This window comes from Candoia aspera, chromosome 7, assembly GCF_035149785.1.
Source record: "Candoia aspera isolate rCanAsp1 chromosome 7, rCanAsp1.hap2, whole genome shotgun sequence".
Lineage (NCBI taxonomy): Eukaryota > Metazoa > Chordata > Lepidosauria > Squamata > Boidae > Candoia > Candoia aspera.
This window is the reverse complement of record NC_086159.1, coordinates 41,831,887-41,848,867: the sequence shown is the minus strand read 5'-3', so window position 1 is coordinate 41,848,867 and position 16,981 is coordinate 41,831,887. Positions and strand designations below refer to the sequence as shown.

Sequence of the window (16,981 nt, the reverse complement as noted above, 5' to 3'; positions counted from 1 at the left end):
CCCGAAAAGCCACAGAAACTGACAGTCTTCAATGTGTCATCACATTCCTTTTCTTTGCACTGGAGGCGACCGCAGGGATATGTAGAAAAGTTTCATGTGCATCTTGCACCTCCTCATGGCTTTGTTTCTCTCCAAGAGATAGGAAGTGGAGAGTATCAGGTATGTGAGGGCTTTTGTTTACAGTGCTATAGTACGAATGTTTTTTTTATAAACTGTGCAGACAGAGCAATTGGCATTGCATGTCATTCTATCTTGTGGCTTTTAAGCTGGATTGGGAATGCAAAAGTACATGTACCAAATTTATGAGAGCAGATTTCAACATCTATTCTTTGTTGCCTTAACAACATTGATGATACTTTTACGAGTCTACCTCAGACCTCCAGCCAGTCATTTAAGAGTTCATGAATAGTTTAACAAAGGCAGGACTGAGCTATTGAGTAATACAAGTTCATTAATTGTGCACTTGCCAGGGAGATCTAGACTTAAATCATTAATGCAGGCATCGTTTCTCTCATAAGCCATCACAAAGTTTTAAGAGCACTGCTTGATTGCAGTATTTGGATAGATATATATATATATACGCGCACACATACGCACTATGATTTTTCATGTTATCTTGCTTCTGTTTTTTATTGGAACTGCAAAGACACAGGTATTTCATATGAATACTAAGTGTTGGTTGGTGTGGGTAATATTTCAAGCTATGATAGCTGAATATATTTTCTTAGGTTATCTCAGGATTTCTCAGCTGATATGAACACTCTAATAGTTTTGTTACTTAGAACTGCAGAATCCTACAAATGTAAATAGACAGGGCCACTGAAATGAGCTATCAATTGAAGGATCTTACTGCTTTTGTGAACACTTTTTCAAGTCTTTTAATAGGCAGCTTATATATAAGAGTAACGTATGTTTTCTTTAAAAAAATTAAAATGTTATGAATATTAGCAATATGAATGTATTATTGATTTATTCAGTGCATTATTTGTTTTTGTTTAAACTGAGAGCTGTGGTTCTAATTGCTTAATTTCATGTTCTAGGCTGAAATTTCAAATACCACTCCTGGAACAATGTATAACGTGACTGTTTCTTCAATTTCCTCTTCAGTGTATAGTTTACCTGTCAGTAGAACAGTGACAACTAATGTAACTAGTGAGTTCATAACAAAATTGCATTTGACTGTTTTATCAAAATGTCTTAAAAATATGTATGTAATTTTCTGTTTTGCGAATTGAATTCTTGTTCATTAGTGCTTGCTGTAAACTATTGGGAAAATACTTCTTTTAAAGAAGTGGTTCTGTGTTTGAAAGAGTTGCATATTTGAACAGCAAATTACACTTTGAAAAATATCATGATTTAAAATGCACTTGTCAAAATATGAGCACTCAAAGACTTCGTGGCAAACTCTTCCATACAGTTTCATACAACTTTAGGTGGAGAAGCCTGACATTAAAGATGATTTAATAATGAGCTTTAAAAAGTAAACTGGCATCAGGATCTATTTGTCTATGAATATTTCAGCATTCCATTTTTAAAATTCTTACAGAAAGAATGTACTTGATGTTCCAAAAGGCAATTTATTATCTTTCAGGGAGTTAAGAAAGCCAACTTCATATTTGCTGCTCTTTAGTGCTTAAGAACTGGCAAACCCTTTCCTTATTCTGCATTAGCTACACAATACCTAGGTTTAATACAAAAATATATATAATTTATGCAGATCCAGGACCTCCTGTTTTCCTTGCTGGGGAAAAAGTAGGATCTGCAGGGATTCTCCTTTCGTGGAATACACCCCCATTCCCAAATGGGAGAATTATATCCTACATAGTTAAATATAAAGAAGTTTGTCCTTGGATGCAAAATATTTACACCCAAGTTACAACAAAACCAGATAGTTTGGAAGTTTTGCTAACCAATCTTAATCCTGGAACGACTTACGAAATTCAGGTAAACTTTCTGATTTATCTTTTATTACTTATAAAATATAATTTAAAATGAAGTATTCTATTTTTTGAAATTTGTAAGCTGCAAAGCATGATCTTACTTATATGTGTGGCAGATGATCAAAGTATAATTAATGTAAATCTGATTGCAGGCATGTAATTAATATTTTCACCTCATTTTCATTTCAGTTGTGCTCTGTAGTGGAAGGTTTTGCATTTAAGAAATTTAATAGAGTGAGAAAGTATGTTGATTTCCATAGCTTATGTTCTTATAGTATGTATTTTAATAAACTTTACCTTCCCTTCCCTTCCCTTCCCTTTTTTGTCACAATGAGATTTTGCACTTGATTTTAATGTATTTTTATTCTATTTGATAAAAATAATTTATTTCTCATACTTCTGTTTGTGGATGCCACCACACATGGTCATATATGAAAATGTGATTATCATATAACAATTATTACATGTTACAAAAAAATTAATATGAACAGTGTTAATGCTTCTCAGTCTTTCAGATCCTTAAGTTATACTACACACTATGCCTCTTGCGCTCTCACACACATACCAATTGTTGAAATATTGTGATTTAAGAGATCTAGTATTAAGGTTATGTATTTCATCAATCTATTGGCAGAAGTTTTTACAAATAAATCTCTTCCAGCATGACAAGTAAGTATCTCAGTATTGGTAATTCAACACATTTTGCTATATCTGCTATTACATGTTTCAAATTATTGAGATTATTTTATGGAACTTCTGTTGCCTTGAAAAAGTTACTCTCAAAGTCTCCTAGAATGTTTCTATAAATTGGAGATAATTCAAAGTGTATATGCTGTGGCACCATATCCATGTGCAAGATCCCTGCACACATTCAATATAACATGAGCATACATGAAACATATCTACATACATACATACATACATGCATACATATAATTTTAGGGAAGGTTGTGATTTGACTTATTGTGATTGATTAATAGCAGGTCCTGGAAGAAGTGAATTATCTGGGCCCTTTTCAGTCAGCTTTAAGGCCTGGTTATAGTTCTAAGACAGCATTGACTGTACTTATCAATGATTCTGGAGGGTTTGTGATGGGGATAGGGCATCTATCTGCTTGATCTCTCAGTACCTTTCAATACAATTGATCATGGTATCTTTCTGAGCTGGCTCAGGGAATTAGGAATGGGAGTTACTGTGTTACTATGGTTGTCTTCCTTTCTCTGGGGCTGGTTCCAGTTGCTCTTGGTTCAGGCGGAGAGGTCAAGTCTGAGGCCTTTGCTTTGTGGGGTGCTTTAGGGCTCTATTCTATCCCTGATTCTTTTTAACATATACATTAAGCCACTGAGCAAGGTCATCCACTGGCTTGGGGTACAGTATCATCATTATGCTGATGATATCAATTGTACATCTCTATCCTGCACTGATCAAATGATGCTGCCAAGGTCCTTTCTCAGTGTCTGGAGGCTGTGAGGGTCTGGATGGAGAAAATAGGCTTCAGCTCAACCCTGGCAAGACTGAGTGGCTGTGGGTTTTAAGGCTTCCCAGTTCCAGAGATTTTCCATCTTTAACTTTGCATGGGAATGCACCTCCTCATTCAGAGTTGGTGCACATGGGAGTCCTCCTGGGCTTTTGGCTTTTGCTCAAAGGTTTTGCAAAAGTTAGAAGAACTCTAGTGTTGTTTTTTTTTCTATGAATGTGGTTATTACTTATCCTTGGGTGCCAGAGTTTATATGCCATGGATGTTTGTTTGCTTGTTTGTGTGTATGGCTTTAATCCTTGAATGTTGCCAAGAGTCACTTGTATGAGATGGGTAGCCCCCCACCAATACATCAAGGAAGGATTTGATGGTCTATACAAGCACATAACCTTGAAACATGGAGTCATATGCAGGACTAGTTTTGGGAATAAAATATGCAACATTCCTAATGAATGTGATCTGGAGGAATAGTCATTCTGTCAGATGGTATGAATGAGTTGGAACAAAACAGGACAGAACAGGAAAAGTGACATGGCCATTCAGAGATTCAAGAGTGAATGAGTATGGTGATTGTTTTATTAGTTTCTGTTTAGACAAAGGTCTGCTCAAGATAAAAGATTTAAGCCTTTGTATGTTCATGCATGTATGTACATAAGAAAATAAGGAATCTTAAAACTTGATTGATGTTATTATTTAACATGTCATACAGCAAGAATTTCTAAAAGATACAAGGCCATGAGATGTTCTTAGTGTGAGACAGACCATTTGGACATTTTCCCCAGAGTAGCTTCTGGGGAAAAGTTGACATGAAAGAAGAAGAAAGATATGAAAGAAACAGGAATGAAAGTATGACTACAAGAAGAGAAAGTACAAGTCCTGTAGGAAAAAGAATTTCAAGATAGAATATTCTTTCAACAGAATGAATGGAAAGTGGATGTAAAAAAAGGGAATATAGAACTTGCTTTGAATAGTGTGAAATAATTATGTTACAGATGAATGTGGAGTTACATAATGAAAAAGGATAGTTGGTAGAATGATGAAGTGGTAGAGGCTGTGGATAAAAAGAAGGCATATTGTGATATTATGGCAAAAATGAGGATAAGAGAAAGAAATTAGTTGCAAATAATAGAGTCAAAGAGAACAATAAATTTTTAAGAGGCAAAGAAAGGGCAGAGCATTTTTATGGGAAAAAAGTTGCTTTGGAATTTGGTTGAAAAGGACTGAACAATGAGCTTCTAGCAAAGAATAAAATGAAATAAAAGCAATGAAATCATTTGGCATAAAACTGAGGCAAGAGAATTAAAGGACAAATAGTATTATGTTGAAGAGTAGATGAATACTGGTTTCCAAGAAAAAAAAATGATGCAAAGGAAATCATAAAGGTTGTGAGAATGTCGAAACATTTATTTATTTATTTATTTATTTATTTAATATTTCAAAGTTTGGCACTGCCCATCTTACTCAAGCATGACTCTGGGCAGTATAGAAAATGTCGCAAAGATAGATGTATGCCTGGGTGGATAGTAAAAATTGTTTGCTTCTTTAACATATATGTGAGGGGTGCATCTGTGTCTGATAATTGGAAGCATGCTTTTATAGTTTATCTATACAAAGGAAGTCCATGCAAAAATTACAGGGACATTACTTGGTTAAGTGGCCTGAATAAGTATTGAGCAGAATTCTGATCAAAAGAATGACAATTAAAAAAAATTGGGAGTGTAGTATGGTTTATACCACACAGATGTTGTTCAGTACATAGCACTATATTAGTTTAATGCACATGCCACAACATTTTCATTTTCATTACTCTGTTTAAAAAGTAATATATTTTGAGAAAATATATGAAAATATGGAGTCTGGTTTTTTTTTCTATCCATGTATGTTAAATTCTGTTATAGCAGCCTGATTATTAAAGCTGTAACTTTGTTATCTGCTCATATGGAAGCCTGTTCTGCACATAAAAATCATTTGGTCATCTAGGGAATGGCTTCATGAGGGATGTTAGCAGCTCCCAAGAAGTATCTCTGTAGAAAGTACAATAGGATAAAAAACGATTCAGAGTTCCTAAACAGAGAGGAATAATGGCTTTTCTGAAAGTTCCCCTCTAATACATGATGTCAAACCACAAAAGTGCAAAGTCCTATAAGCTGTTCAAGATATAGGCTAGTTTGAGAAAGATATCATTATGTTCCAGGTATAGTCCAAGTGATATTTCACTATATTCAGTTTGCCATTCTGCATCAAGGGTCCTTTGTTTAAGAGCTGCCCTAGCCTGCTTGTGACCTAATATCAGCAGGATCTCCAGTGCAAATCCCAGATTCTGAAGTTTATTTCCAATTTGATGTTTTCAGAAGGAGTGGTATTTTTCTAGAAGGTATGCTATATCAAACCTTGGAGTTGAAAATTAATATTAAGCCAGTATTTTAAAATATTTATTCAGATCTTTCTTTCAACCATCAGCATTCCTGCTTCTGTTTGTTGGGCTGCATTATAAATGAAACTTGCTACTTGAAACAGCTTTCATAAAAAAAAAATAGTTTGTACTCTTTTTGGATTAGTATAAGCAATACCTGGATTTAGGTGAGCTGATACAGAACTGAACCAATAGTCTGAATTCAAATATTTGCAGAGAAATATTTGCACAATGGGACATTGTGTGCCTCTGGAGGAAAAAAAAAAGGAAGGAAGGAAGGAAGGAAGGAAGGAAGGAAGGAAGGAAGGAAGGAAGGAAGGAAGGAGGGAGGGAGGGAGGGAGGGAAGGAGGGAGGGAAGGAGGGAGAGAGGGAGAGAAAGATGCTGCTTTGCCTTTCTGAGTAGCAAAATCTGGGCAATGGCAGCATTTCATTTTCCTTCATATTGCAGCAGATACCCTAAATACAGTATGAAAAGCAAACATTTGTTTGATGATCTTTCCGTCAAGTAGCCAGGACAGTTATTTATCATCCCTCACAAAGTGCATGATGTTAGTTTTTTTTTTTAATTAATTTTCAGTAGGTAATCCTTGTAGGATAGTGATAGTGAACTTGTGGCTCTTCTTAGACATACTTGAGTCTGCAATAATACTAGTGTGTCATTTGCACAAAACAGTATAGATACGGGCCTGTTGCTAATTTCAAAGGATAATATTCTTTCTTAAAATGCTCTACTTTTTGTTACATTGATATAATAATTAAATAGAAATGGAGCCAAGTTATGCTCTTGCTTAACTCCATCACCAACTGGCATTACATCTGAGAGATGGCCTGCTATATTGCATCTTATCTTTAGTCTAATGTTCATATAAAGTACATATAAAAGGATGAGAAATCATCTACCAATTGTATAAAATTTAAGTTTATGCCAAAGGGCTTCTCTGGAAATTGAATCAAACAGTTGCTTATAGTCTACAAACAAAGCAAACAAAGCTAACTTAGGAAACTGGGTATATTTTTCAGGCAGGTGGGAAAGTATCAAACCATGGTCAAGCAGAAAGCAACCTCCTATTAAATTTATTTATTTATCAAATTAGTCAAAAATAAATAAATCCTGTGTGATCAACAGTTATAAGCTTCTAATAATCTCCCCATTAGAATGTGATAGTTAACTGGATTGTCCATCTTCTTTTCTTAAATATTTATAGCCAAGCCCTAGTGTCTAGGGATGTAGGCTGATTAGCAATACATGTAGAGAGGAAAATACAGGGCTCACCATTTGGAATAATTCCTCATCAGCTTGGCAGGATCAGGTCCTGGTTTTAGTTGTTTAATTAATCTGTGGACCTCTGAAATAGAAACTGGAGCCACTCAGCAAAAACTCACCAGTAGCTCCAGCTCAAACATCTCCAAATTCTCCGCTTCATATAGGTATTTAAAATAGGATTCCCACATGGCTGCTGGAATATAACTCTCTAATCAGGATGCTTGGATGTTCAGATACCTAGCAACTAATCCTTCAGAATTTGACAGAGTCTTTCCCACGTGCTGCTGCTAAGATCAAGAGGCAGGAAAGCTTCTCTCCTTTTAATGGTAACCAAGGATTTATAGTGCTTCCTCTGAAACTAAATCATTGAAAAAGGAGTAGGTAAATGATTAGTCTATAAGCCCTCAATACAACAGTCCTTTTTTGCATTCTTGAAATCTGTATCAAATCCTATAGTTCAGTCTATATTGATTACCTAGCCTTTTGTTAGATGAGGGAGAGAGTATTGTCTATTTACAGGATTGCATCATAACCTCATAAAGCTTGAGTGTTGTTTCATCAAGAGAATTTGAGACAACCTCCACAAAGGGTGTCTTTTTTTTTATGAGATTCATCATGCTAAACTATAATGTAATTTGTCCAGTTCTGGCTTCACGTGTATGAATCCAGCCATAATATGCTACATAAACATAGACTATGGTTCATTGTATAATAGTTCTTTATTCAATAAACCATTATCAAAAACAATCAATGACTTAGCATGGCTTTTGGGGTCGATAAAGATCTTTCCAAGTTTTGCTGGAGTAGAACAACTGACACAATGAGAAGCACTTGATAAGATTGGCTTGTGGAAATTAACTGAGATTTATCAAAATTTCCCAGATGTTATTGGATTATTTCACAAAATAAACTATGACAAACTTGGAATACTTGCTGATCCCTAATTTTCTAGTGTTTCTATATACACATATGAATTTATGTGTCTATGCACATAAACACAAACACACATATATATTTACATTATACCTATCCTGCAGTACACGTTGGAGCATAATAGCCATTTATTATTGACAAGATTTGCCTGAATCTGAATATTGACAAGAAATCATGCACTTTTTTAAAATGCTACTGTTGGAAATAAGCTCTTATGCAGTGGCATTTTGATAGATAGGCTGGATAGATATAGCATTCTGTCAGTTATGTTTTAACTATGGTTTGTTAAATATGCCATAATTGTTCAAGCAATATCTCAAATCAAACAACTCCCATTCTGGCTTCATACAATGTATGGATCCAGTTGTACCTTTATCACCCACATCTTAATTTCATTGGGGAAAGAAAGGAATCATTCACACAGTGCATAGCATTTAGTTAAGAATGTGTGGACAACTTCCAAATGACTTCCATCTTCTGTTTTTATCAGATACTTTTTCCCCATAGAAGCATACATGAATTGGGTAGTTTGCATGAATATTGCTTGTTTCACCCTAACATACTAACTCCATTCTCACTGATTTTGTCCTCTTGCAGGTTGCTGCTGAAAATAGTGCTGGCATTGGAATATTTAGTGACCCATTTCTCTTTCAAACTGCAGAAAGTGGTAACTTGATTTATAACAGCTCTTAATAGTCCTGTCAGGGTACATAACAGTGAGATATGCTTGGATCTGAAGGGCCACATTTTGCCTAATCACACGTTATAATGAGAACATTATTTCTTTTTGTTTTTAAATTAAATATTAAATATATTACATGTATAAATTCGTTGATAGAAATTTGCAATATTATGTAAATTCAGTCAAATACACATAGTTTAATCCATTTAATTCATATACTGTTGAAAACTTAATATAATTTAATAATATAATTTGTCCTCAGATTTAAGATTATTCTGTAAGCTTAAATTTTGTTATCTGTTGTCATTTAGTATAAGCAATTCACTGAAATGACAAACTTTCAATCAATGTTCCTGATGAAATTCCATAAAGTTTTGACAATTTAGCAGCTGCTAATTGAAAAAAAATTACCAAATGTTGTATGCATATTTAAACAATACCATTGTTTAAATTCAAATATTTATATATATCCAATGATTTCCTAAATATCTTTTCAACTTTAATTCTAAAATATATAATGCCAGGAAAAAACAACTACACGTACATGGTACTTTGCTGCCTTTGTGTTGCATTTCCAGCTTGTGTAAAGTTTACTGTATAGTATCATAAGTCATAATTATAAAAGTTTAATTTGCTTTTGTAGTAATTGAAATAGGAGAAGAATAATTTTGGTGCTTTATACTTTTACCTGTAATAATATTGTATGGGTATATTGCCTACGTGGCAAGTCAGTTGTATGTAAAGCTGTTATTTAACATGAAAATGGGTGGAAAGTTTCATGACATGGACAATATGGAGTTTATTTCTTATGGAACCACCTGCAGAACATTTCACATGTGAGATGCTGAAGTAAGTTGTTAAAATTGGATTGGCATTTGGGAAGACAGTCCAAGGCAATGAAAAAGGCTCAGTGCTGGAATTAGGCAGGATGGCTGTATGCTAAAGAAGGCAAAATTTCTGAATCCCTGCAGACAAAATTTCAGCAGAATCTGGATCTGATGAAAATCCCTGTTCTGTCCAGGGAGTAAGGAAATTTATGTTTGGTAACCTAGAAATACAACAGAGTATGACAGGGTTTCTCAACCAGGGTTCCGTGGAATCCTAGGGTTCCATGGAAGGTCACTAGGGTTTCCCTGGGAATTCATGATTTATGTAAAAAAATATTTCAAATTCAGGCAGCTTCACATTAAAGAAGTAAGTTTCATTCTTTGTTTTTAGTTTAAGAACACTGTTAATGCATATAGACAGGCCTACCCATGAAACGAAGATAATAATGTTGTAACTTCTGGCATATATCTGAGCCCGAATGTGCAGGGCTTCCCCAAGGCCTGAAAAAAATTTCAAGGGTTCCACCAGGGTCAAAAGGTTGAGGAAGACTGGTGTATGAGCTTACTTTGTTCTGGGATGTCTTCATATAATGCAAGGGTAGTAACAGAATATTGTCTTTTATAGAATTGACTTAAAATTAAAATGAGACTATGAGTCAAATATATTCTTTTTTTCTTTGTTTTTTACTTTGCCACTCCCTTCCCAAGCCCCTGGTAAAGTGGTGAATCTCACAGTTGAAGCTTTCAACCATTCAGCTGTAAATCTGATTTGGTTCTTGCCACAACAGCCAAATGGGAAAATAACTAGTTTCAAAATTAGTGTAAAGCATGCAAGAAGTGGAATAATAGTGAAAGATGTCTCTGTTAAAGTGGAGGACCTTTTGTCTGGGAGGTTACCAGAATGCAATGTGAGTATGTAAAACATACTGGTGATAGATAAAAATAACAGACTTTCCACATTTCAATTGAAATTTCACATTAAAAAAATCAGTCAGTGTGATAGTGGCAGCTTAAGGGCATCATGCAAGTGGTCCTAAGAGCGGAAGTGATGGAGATCTTCAAAGCATGGTTTGAAGAATAAACGAACTTACTTTATTGCCCTTTTGATGCCGGCAAACATTTTATTTCTTTGGTATTTTAGATTAAATTTTAAGGTTATTTACTTAACCTTGTCTTCTTTTAAACACTCCATTTAGGTTTTTGGTTTTGTGGTTTTGGGATTTTGGGGATTTGGGGTTTGTTTCTTCTTTTGCTTTTAGTTATTTTATCTTTTTTATGTTTAAATTTTAATTGATTTCTTCTTGTTATAAACCACTTTGAACATATAAACAAAAGGGAATATTATCATAATCATCTTTGTCAGTAGTTAATATTGATTGCATTTGCTAGAGTAAGTGAAATTACAGTATCTAGCTATAGAGGCTGATCCAGTGGTATAGATGATCCAGAAAAGCAGCATTATTTTTTTCTTTGAATTCTCCCCTTAAGAAAACCACACAGTTCCAAAGTTGCTGCTTAATTTTCACATATCTATAGCAAAATATGGAATTTTATGCCCATCTAATTTGGGGATTAAGTCCCATTGAATATATTATCATAGAATCATGTTACAAGGCTGCAGTTCTACACTTATCCAATAGACACTCAATTGGACGTAATGACAGTTATTATGAAAAAGCACCATTATTATGCACTCTTCATTTGCAAGCTTTAAAAAACAAATTGATTTGTGCATTTTTACATTATGGCCACTGTGAAATAGTTCTTACATGATTCTAAATCTATGTTCAGAATTTGTATCAGCTTGTATCAGCTTTCAAGTATCAGCTTGAACGTTTCCTGGTGAGAACTATGGAACAGGACACCTAAAAAAATCTGGTTAAATAGATGCTTTCTAGGGAATTACCACATTAGCCAGCACATTAGTCAGTTATAGATAAAAGTTAGGTGGTCAAATACAAAAAAGACAGCTTCTTCATTTCAATAGTTATGAAAAGGAAGGATCTTAATTTTTCATGTAAGGAATACCAATCTTGAAGGTGCATAAGTCCTGTTCTGTTTTTGCTTTGAGCCACCCTATTGAAAATTTTAGTCCCTACATGGTAATGAGTTATACGACAGTCCCACTATCACATTTTTGTTCTCTCAGGCATATGCAATTCCAAATAGTAAATGAAATTGTAGATAAAGAACTTCACAATTTGAACTGCATAATTTGATAGAAGTTTATGTAACAACATATATTTTGAAATATTTGGAATTTTCAAATAAGAAATTAAGTATATTGACCAAATGTTTGGCATCATCAAGTTAAGTTTACCCTACAGCTTTTATATTTTCATTCAGCTGCATTGGTTTCTAGTGCATTTTCCTTTTTTCTTCTTTACAATATGCATACATTGAAAAAGGTTTTCAGTGTTTGCATACTGAAACATGAAAACAGTTTTTTAATCCAATGTTCTATTGAAATAAAATAATATCATGAAGATAGTTTTTAATTCCAATGTTTGTCTTTACAGGATAACAGTGAATCATTTTTATGGAGTACTACCACTCCTTCAACTACATCTAGTAAAACTACCACATTTATTTCAAGTACAGTTGCTCCCAGGGCAATGAGTTCTGTCTGGAATGAACCTGTCAGTTTTGTTGTGACTAATCTTAGGCCATATACAACTTATCTTTTTGAAGTTTCAGCAGTAACCACTGAAGCAGGTTATATTGACAGCACAATTGTCAGGACACCAGAATCAGGTGTGTATTCTTCAGGTAACAAAGTTAAGTAAAGTAAATCAGTAAGTTGAACATTTGCAATTGGCAAAGTTAGAATAAATATATTTCAGAAGGTATCATAGGGTAATTTACCTTTCATAAGTATATTTTTGTGTATGTTGCATTTTGTCCCTGTGTAAGGAAAGGGTTTTTCTTCCTTATGGTTTGGTGTCCCTGGGATCTTAAGAGCATAAAGGACCTCACATCTGTCTTGCAGAGAAATGCTGAAAGCAGAAGGTATGGGTGTCAGTGAGAAATCTGTGGTCACTTCAGTGTAGGTATTTGCATTTTATTTAATCATATAAGATACACATGGTGAATCATCTGAAGCAAAATCTCTTTGAAAGAAAAAAAACTACTCTCTAGCAATATTTAATTGAATTAAAGTTTTTAAATTTGCATAATGTATCTATAGACCTATGATCTGATTTCTCATCTCCCTCAGAGTGTCTTCAAAGGGGGCATTTTCTCCAGTCCCAGACATGAAAGGGGGGGCATATGAAGTACAAATTAGTATTTGAAATTATCAATGTTCTTTATTCAAGAGAGTAAAACTAATCAGTTAAAGTATAATGGCAAGAGTTATATCAGAATAAATATTTTTCCATACTGCTGATTTCACTTCTGATTTCAACAGACAAACAATGGAGAAAAAGTTAGTTTGCAATGATAAATGTTTACAATGAGTGTGTAACAGAGGATTCTGTCTTAATTTCTTTTCAAGTCAGCATGCAGCAGAAGACCTAATTAGGATTTGAACTGTGGTACATTTCCCTAATCTCCACTGCCTTTTTAGTTGGTATTGTCCTGTTTCAGAAAGAAACATTTCCTTAAACCAGGGGGAAATATATGCTTAAACCAGGGGGAAATATAAACCAGGGGGAAAAAAAAGCATACATTTTTCTCTAGTTTAGGAAATAGATCTTAATATAGGCTTAGTTTCCACAACTGAAGACAAGAAATAATGAAGCCCTTCATAAATAGATGGGGCAACTCAGAATGTTTTTGTGGCTTATAGCAGAGTGACTAATTTGACCTTCCATCTATTCAAGTCAAAATGCCTAGTAACCAAGGTTAGACAAACCACAAAGAAAAATACAGCAACTACACGTTAAATAACTGAGTGGTTGCTGATTTTATAACATACAAAATATGCTGTTTGAGCCAGCTACTTCAGTAAAGATAGCATTGGCCTTGCAAATTAATTGACAATGTTTAAGTTGTTTAAGTTGTATTTCTTGATAGAACTGCTGAGCCTAATTATCCTATTTCAAGGATAACTGTGTTTTAGAACAATGTAGTTGATGCCCTTATATTTGGCAAGATTATAAAGAATGATAAATAATCTTGAGAAAGCAGAGATCAGGTTTTGCGTGGACAAGATTTATTTCTATTCATTAACAGCTGTTCTCATTTTGGCAGCTAGTATAATACAAAATATTTGTCCTTTTTATGACCACCAGTGCCTTTGAATAATGTCATGTTTGACCTAATCTTCGTTACAGTTCAAGCAGCTGAAGCATTTTGTCAGCTGTGTAGAAATAGCAATATGTTAGGGATATCACTAACAAAGTAAGTGTTCAAGCAAATATTCAAGAGAGTTTAAATGCATAACCAAGATTATTTTTAGAAAGTGATGTCTAAAGTTTGGCTTTCAGTTCTTTTTTGAGGCGTCTAATAATAATAATAATAATAAATTTTATACTTAAACATATATTCTCCATAAAGAATAGGAAAATAAAGTAATTTTATCTGCCTCATTTTAACAGAATGCCTAAGGTTTGGCTTCAAGACTTAATGTTTGTTATTTGAGAGAAAATGTTGATGTTAACAGTGAAACACGGACATGCACATGAATTATGGACAACCCACACAAACTTTTTATTTAGAATAAAATAAAATTGTATGGAGCTCTGCCTCATTATTAAACATATTTTATTTGGTTCAATGGATTTTTAAAAAATTATTATGTGCCATCAAGTCATTTTCTGCTCTTAGTGACCACATAGATAGATTTTCTCCAAGATGATAATAATAATTTAAACTTGAATGCTGCCTGATTCCCAATGTCTTTAGGTGGCATACAACAATCAATCAATCAAACAAAAATAATAGTAATAATAATTCAATAAAAGATAGCAAGTGTGACAGACCAGAGGGAATGAAGTGAAGGATCTCAATCTCCCTTGCCAAAGGCCTAGGTGAAGAACCAGGTCTTCATGGCTCTTCTAAATAACAGCATCTGGATATCAGGGGAAACCTCATTCCAGAGGGCAGATGGTGCTATACAGAAGGCACACTTCCAGGGTCCCAAAAGATGACATCATTTTAATCAAAGGAATCTGGAGTGCACCAGCCATGCAAGATCAAATTGGTTGGGCAGATATTATGGGAAACAAGCAGTTCCTCAAGTAACCAGGCCCTATGCCATATAGAGCATTATAGGTAACAACCAACACCTTGAATCACACTAGGAGGCAAAGTGGCAACCAGTGCAGCTCATGAAGCAGGAGTATCATATGGGCATACCGTGGCATGCCCATTACTACTCACAATTTTCCTCTGCTTGGTTTTCCACTCCTGCTTTCCCTGCAACTTCCTCAGGCCCCATCCAAATCCATATTTAGGGAATTGGGGGGAGTGGAAGCAAAATGGGATCATTAGTGGAATCCCGGAATGGGCACCATGGGCAAACAGAAGTATCATTCCTATTATGCAAAATGACTGATTTGGATCCAGGCCAGTGCCTTTTTGATCTTACTGCCACAGTAAAGTATTTTGCCAAAAAAAGTGAACAGTCTCTTTTCATATGCATAAAACCTCAGAAATTGCTTTCTTTATATCAACTCCCTAACTAGGTACACAAACTCTGCCATTTTATATGTTGGCGTATTAGGAATGCTCACTTTAATTTGAGTGCCACAGAATATTATACCTCTTTATGTGGATTTGCCACTGCATTGATTTGTCTTTGGTAGTTTTTAAATCAGGATGAATTTAAAAAATACTTACAGCAATGAAAAGAAACTTGTGGGACAGAATTCAGATTTTATGAAATAAACATTTTTGTCTGTATGTGTTTTTCAAAAAACATGTTTTAGTTCCAGAAGATCCTCCTCAGAATCTTGTCACAGGCAATGTTACAGGAAAATCTTTCTCAGTTTCATGGGAGCCACCAACCACTGTTACTGGAAAGTTTACCTACAAAATGGAATTATATGGGCAATCTGGTAAATCAGTTAATGTGATTTTGTATTATTTTATTCATATGTTTCATAATCTACTCTTTTTAGACATTAATTGGTTAATAAAAGCAGCTATTACCGCTATACAGGTGTAATACACACAAACACACACACACCACCATACTATATCCTTTTGGGATAATTAAACTTATACAGAACTCAGAGTAAGAAATAATAATACAATCAACTTAACATTTTTCATACTGGATTAATTCTTCCTGCAGTCATTGTATTTTTGTTCTTGTTTCTTTCACTTGTTTCTTCTTCTTATCATTATAATTTTTCTCAGAAGATCCACTGCTGACACTATCAAAAATGGTACCCACACTAGGTACCTTATCATCAATCTTGGGTCTTTCATTCATTTTCTCAGTTTTTCATCACAAATACATCAATCACAAATTTGTATTCAGATCTTTGCCATGTGTACAAGCCTATTTCTAAGCATAAACTAAGAATCCTCTAAGAGTCCCCCTTTTGGGGGGAGATGGGCGGTGATAGAAATGTGAAAATAAATAAACAAACAAACAAACAAACATACCTTTGTCATTCATCCTTAGATCTCTAAATGATCTCACTTTTTCTGAATTTTCTTGTCTTATTCTGATCTATCCATGCACCAAGCAGAATATTTTTTTTCTCCCAGATCACATTAATTCTGAATGTTGCACAATGTCTTTTAAAACTCATCTCTATTTCATTAACATAGTTAATTGGAGCATAACATGCAACTATGCTGCATGAAACTATGAAGCCCTATTGTAATATATGCCCATGACAACCGAGGCGACAAGAAGTTATTTGCGTGTTTGTTCGTTTGTTTAATAAAATTTATAGAGCTGCCCAACTTGATCAGTTCTAGGTAACTTACACTAAAAACAAACAATAACCATTACACCACCCCTACCCCCAGGTGGGCATGACCTAATAAAACTAACAAACTCCCCCTTGAAAGAATAAGGCTTAATAATATGAGATACCCAAAGAAAAGTTCTATTCCTTGTGATTAAATACATTCATTTGGATTTATTAAATCCTTTCTCTTTCTCTTAATTGTGTGATTATACAATGCATCTCTTTTCTTTATTTTCATTTGTTAATCTGTGGTCTTTACCATTAATCTTCCATATGCCGTGATAATCACCAAATGAGTCATTGATGTTGGCACCTGTCTCCATTGATTGGCCAAAATTATGATTTTGGTCAATCAATGTGTTCACCTAACATGTTTTTAGCCAGGTAGAGAAGCTGTAAATTAGGTTACCATTCTTAATCATACCTATGCAACATGCATAATTCCTTGCTAATGGAAAGGACAGTACTGGTCCATTTTGCCGATATACCATGAGTGTAGGCAAAACCCAGATTTACCCTAAACCTGCTTAATCTATTCAATGCATGATCAAATATTTAATCTAGTGATTATC

At 34.4% G+C, this 16,981-nt stretch overlaps 1 protein-coding gene across 1 annotated transcript in view; it reads left to right on the top strand.

The window, feature by feature from the left end:
• The first annotated feature begins 598 nt into the window (after positions 1–598).
• The window catches only part of PTPRQ (protein tyrosine phosphatase receptor type Q), a 99,093-nt gene continuing 82,710 nt past the window's right edge, over positions 599–16,981 (top strand). Inside the window, exons 1-7 of the mRNA XM_063309335.1 lie at positions 599–652; positions 1,041–1,152; positions 1,718–1,944; positions 8,626–8,695; positions 10,246–10,445; positions 12,057–12,291; positions 15,411–15,539. Of these exons, the coding sequence (XP_063165405.1) occupies positions 599–652; positions 1,041–1,152; positions 1,718–1,944; positions 8,626–8,695; positions 10,246–10,445; positions 12,057–12,291; positions 15,411–15,539 (1,027 nt within the window). The remainder of the gene's footprint in view (positions 653–1,040; positions 1,153–1,717; positions 1,945–8,625; positions 8,696–10,245; positions 10,446–12,056; positions 12,292–15,410; positions 15,540–16,981) is intronic.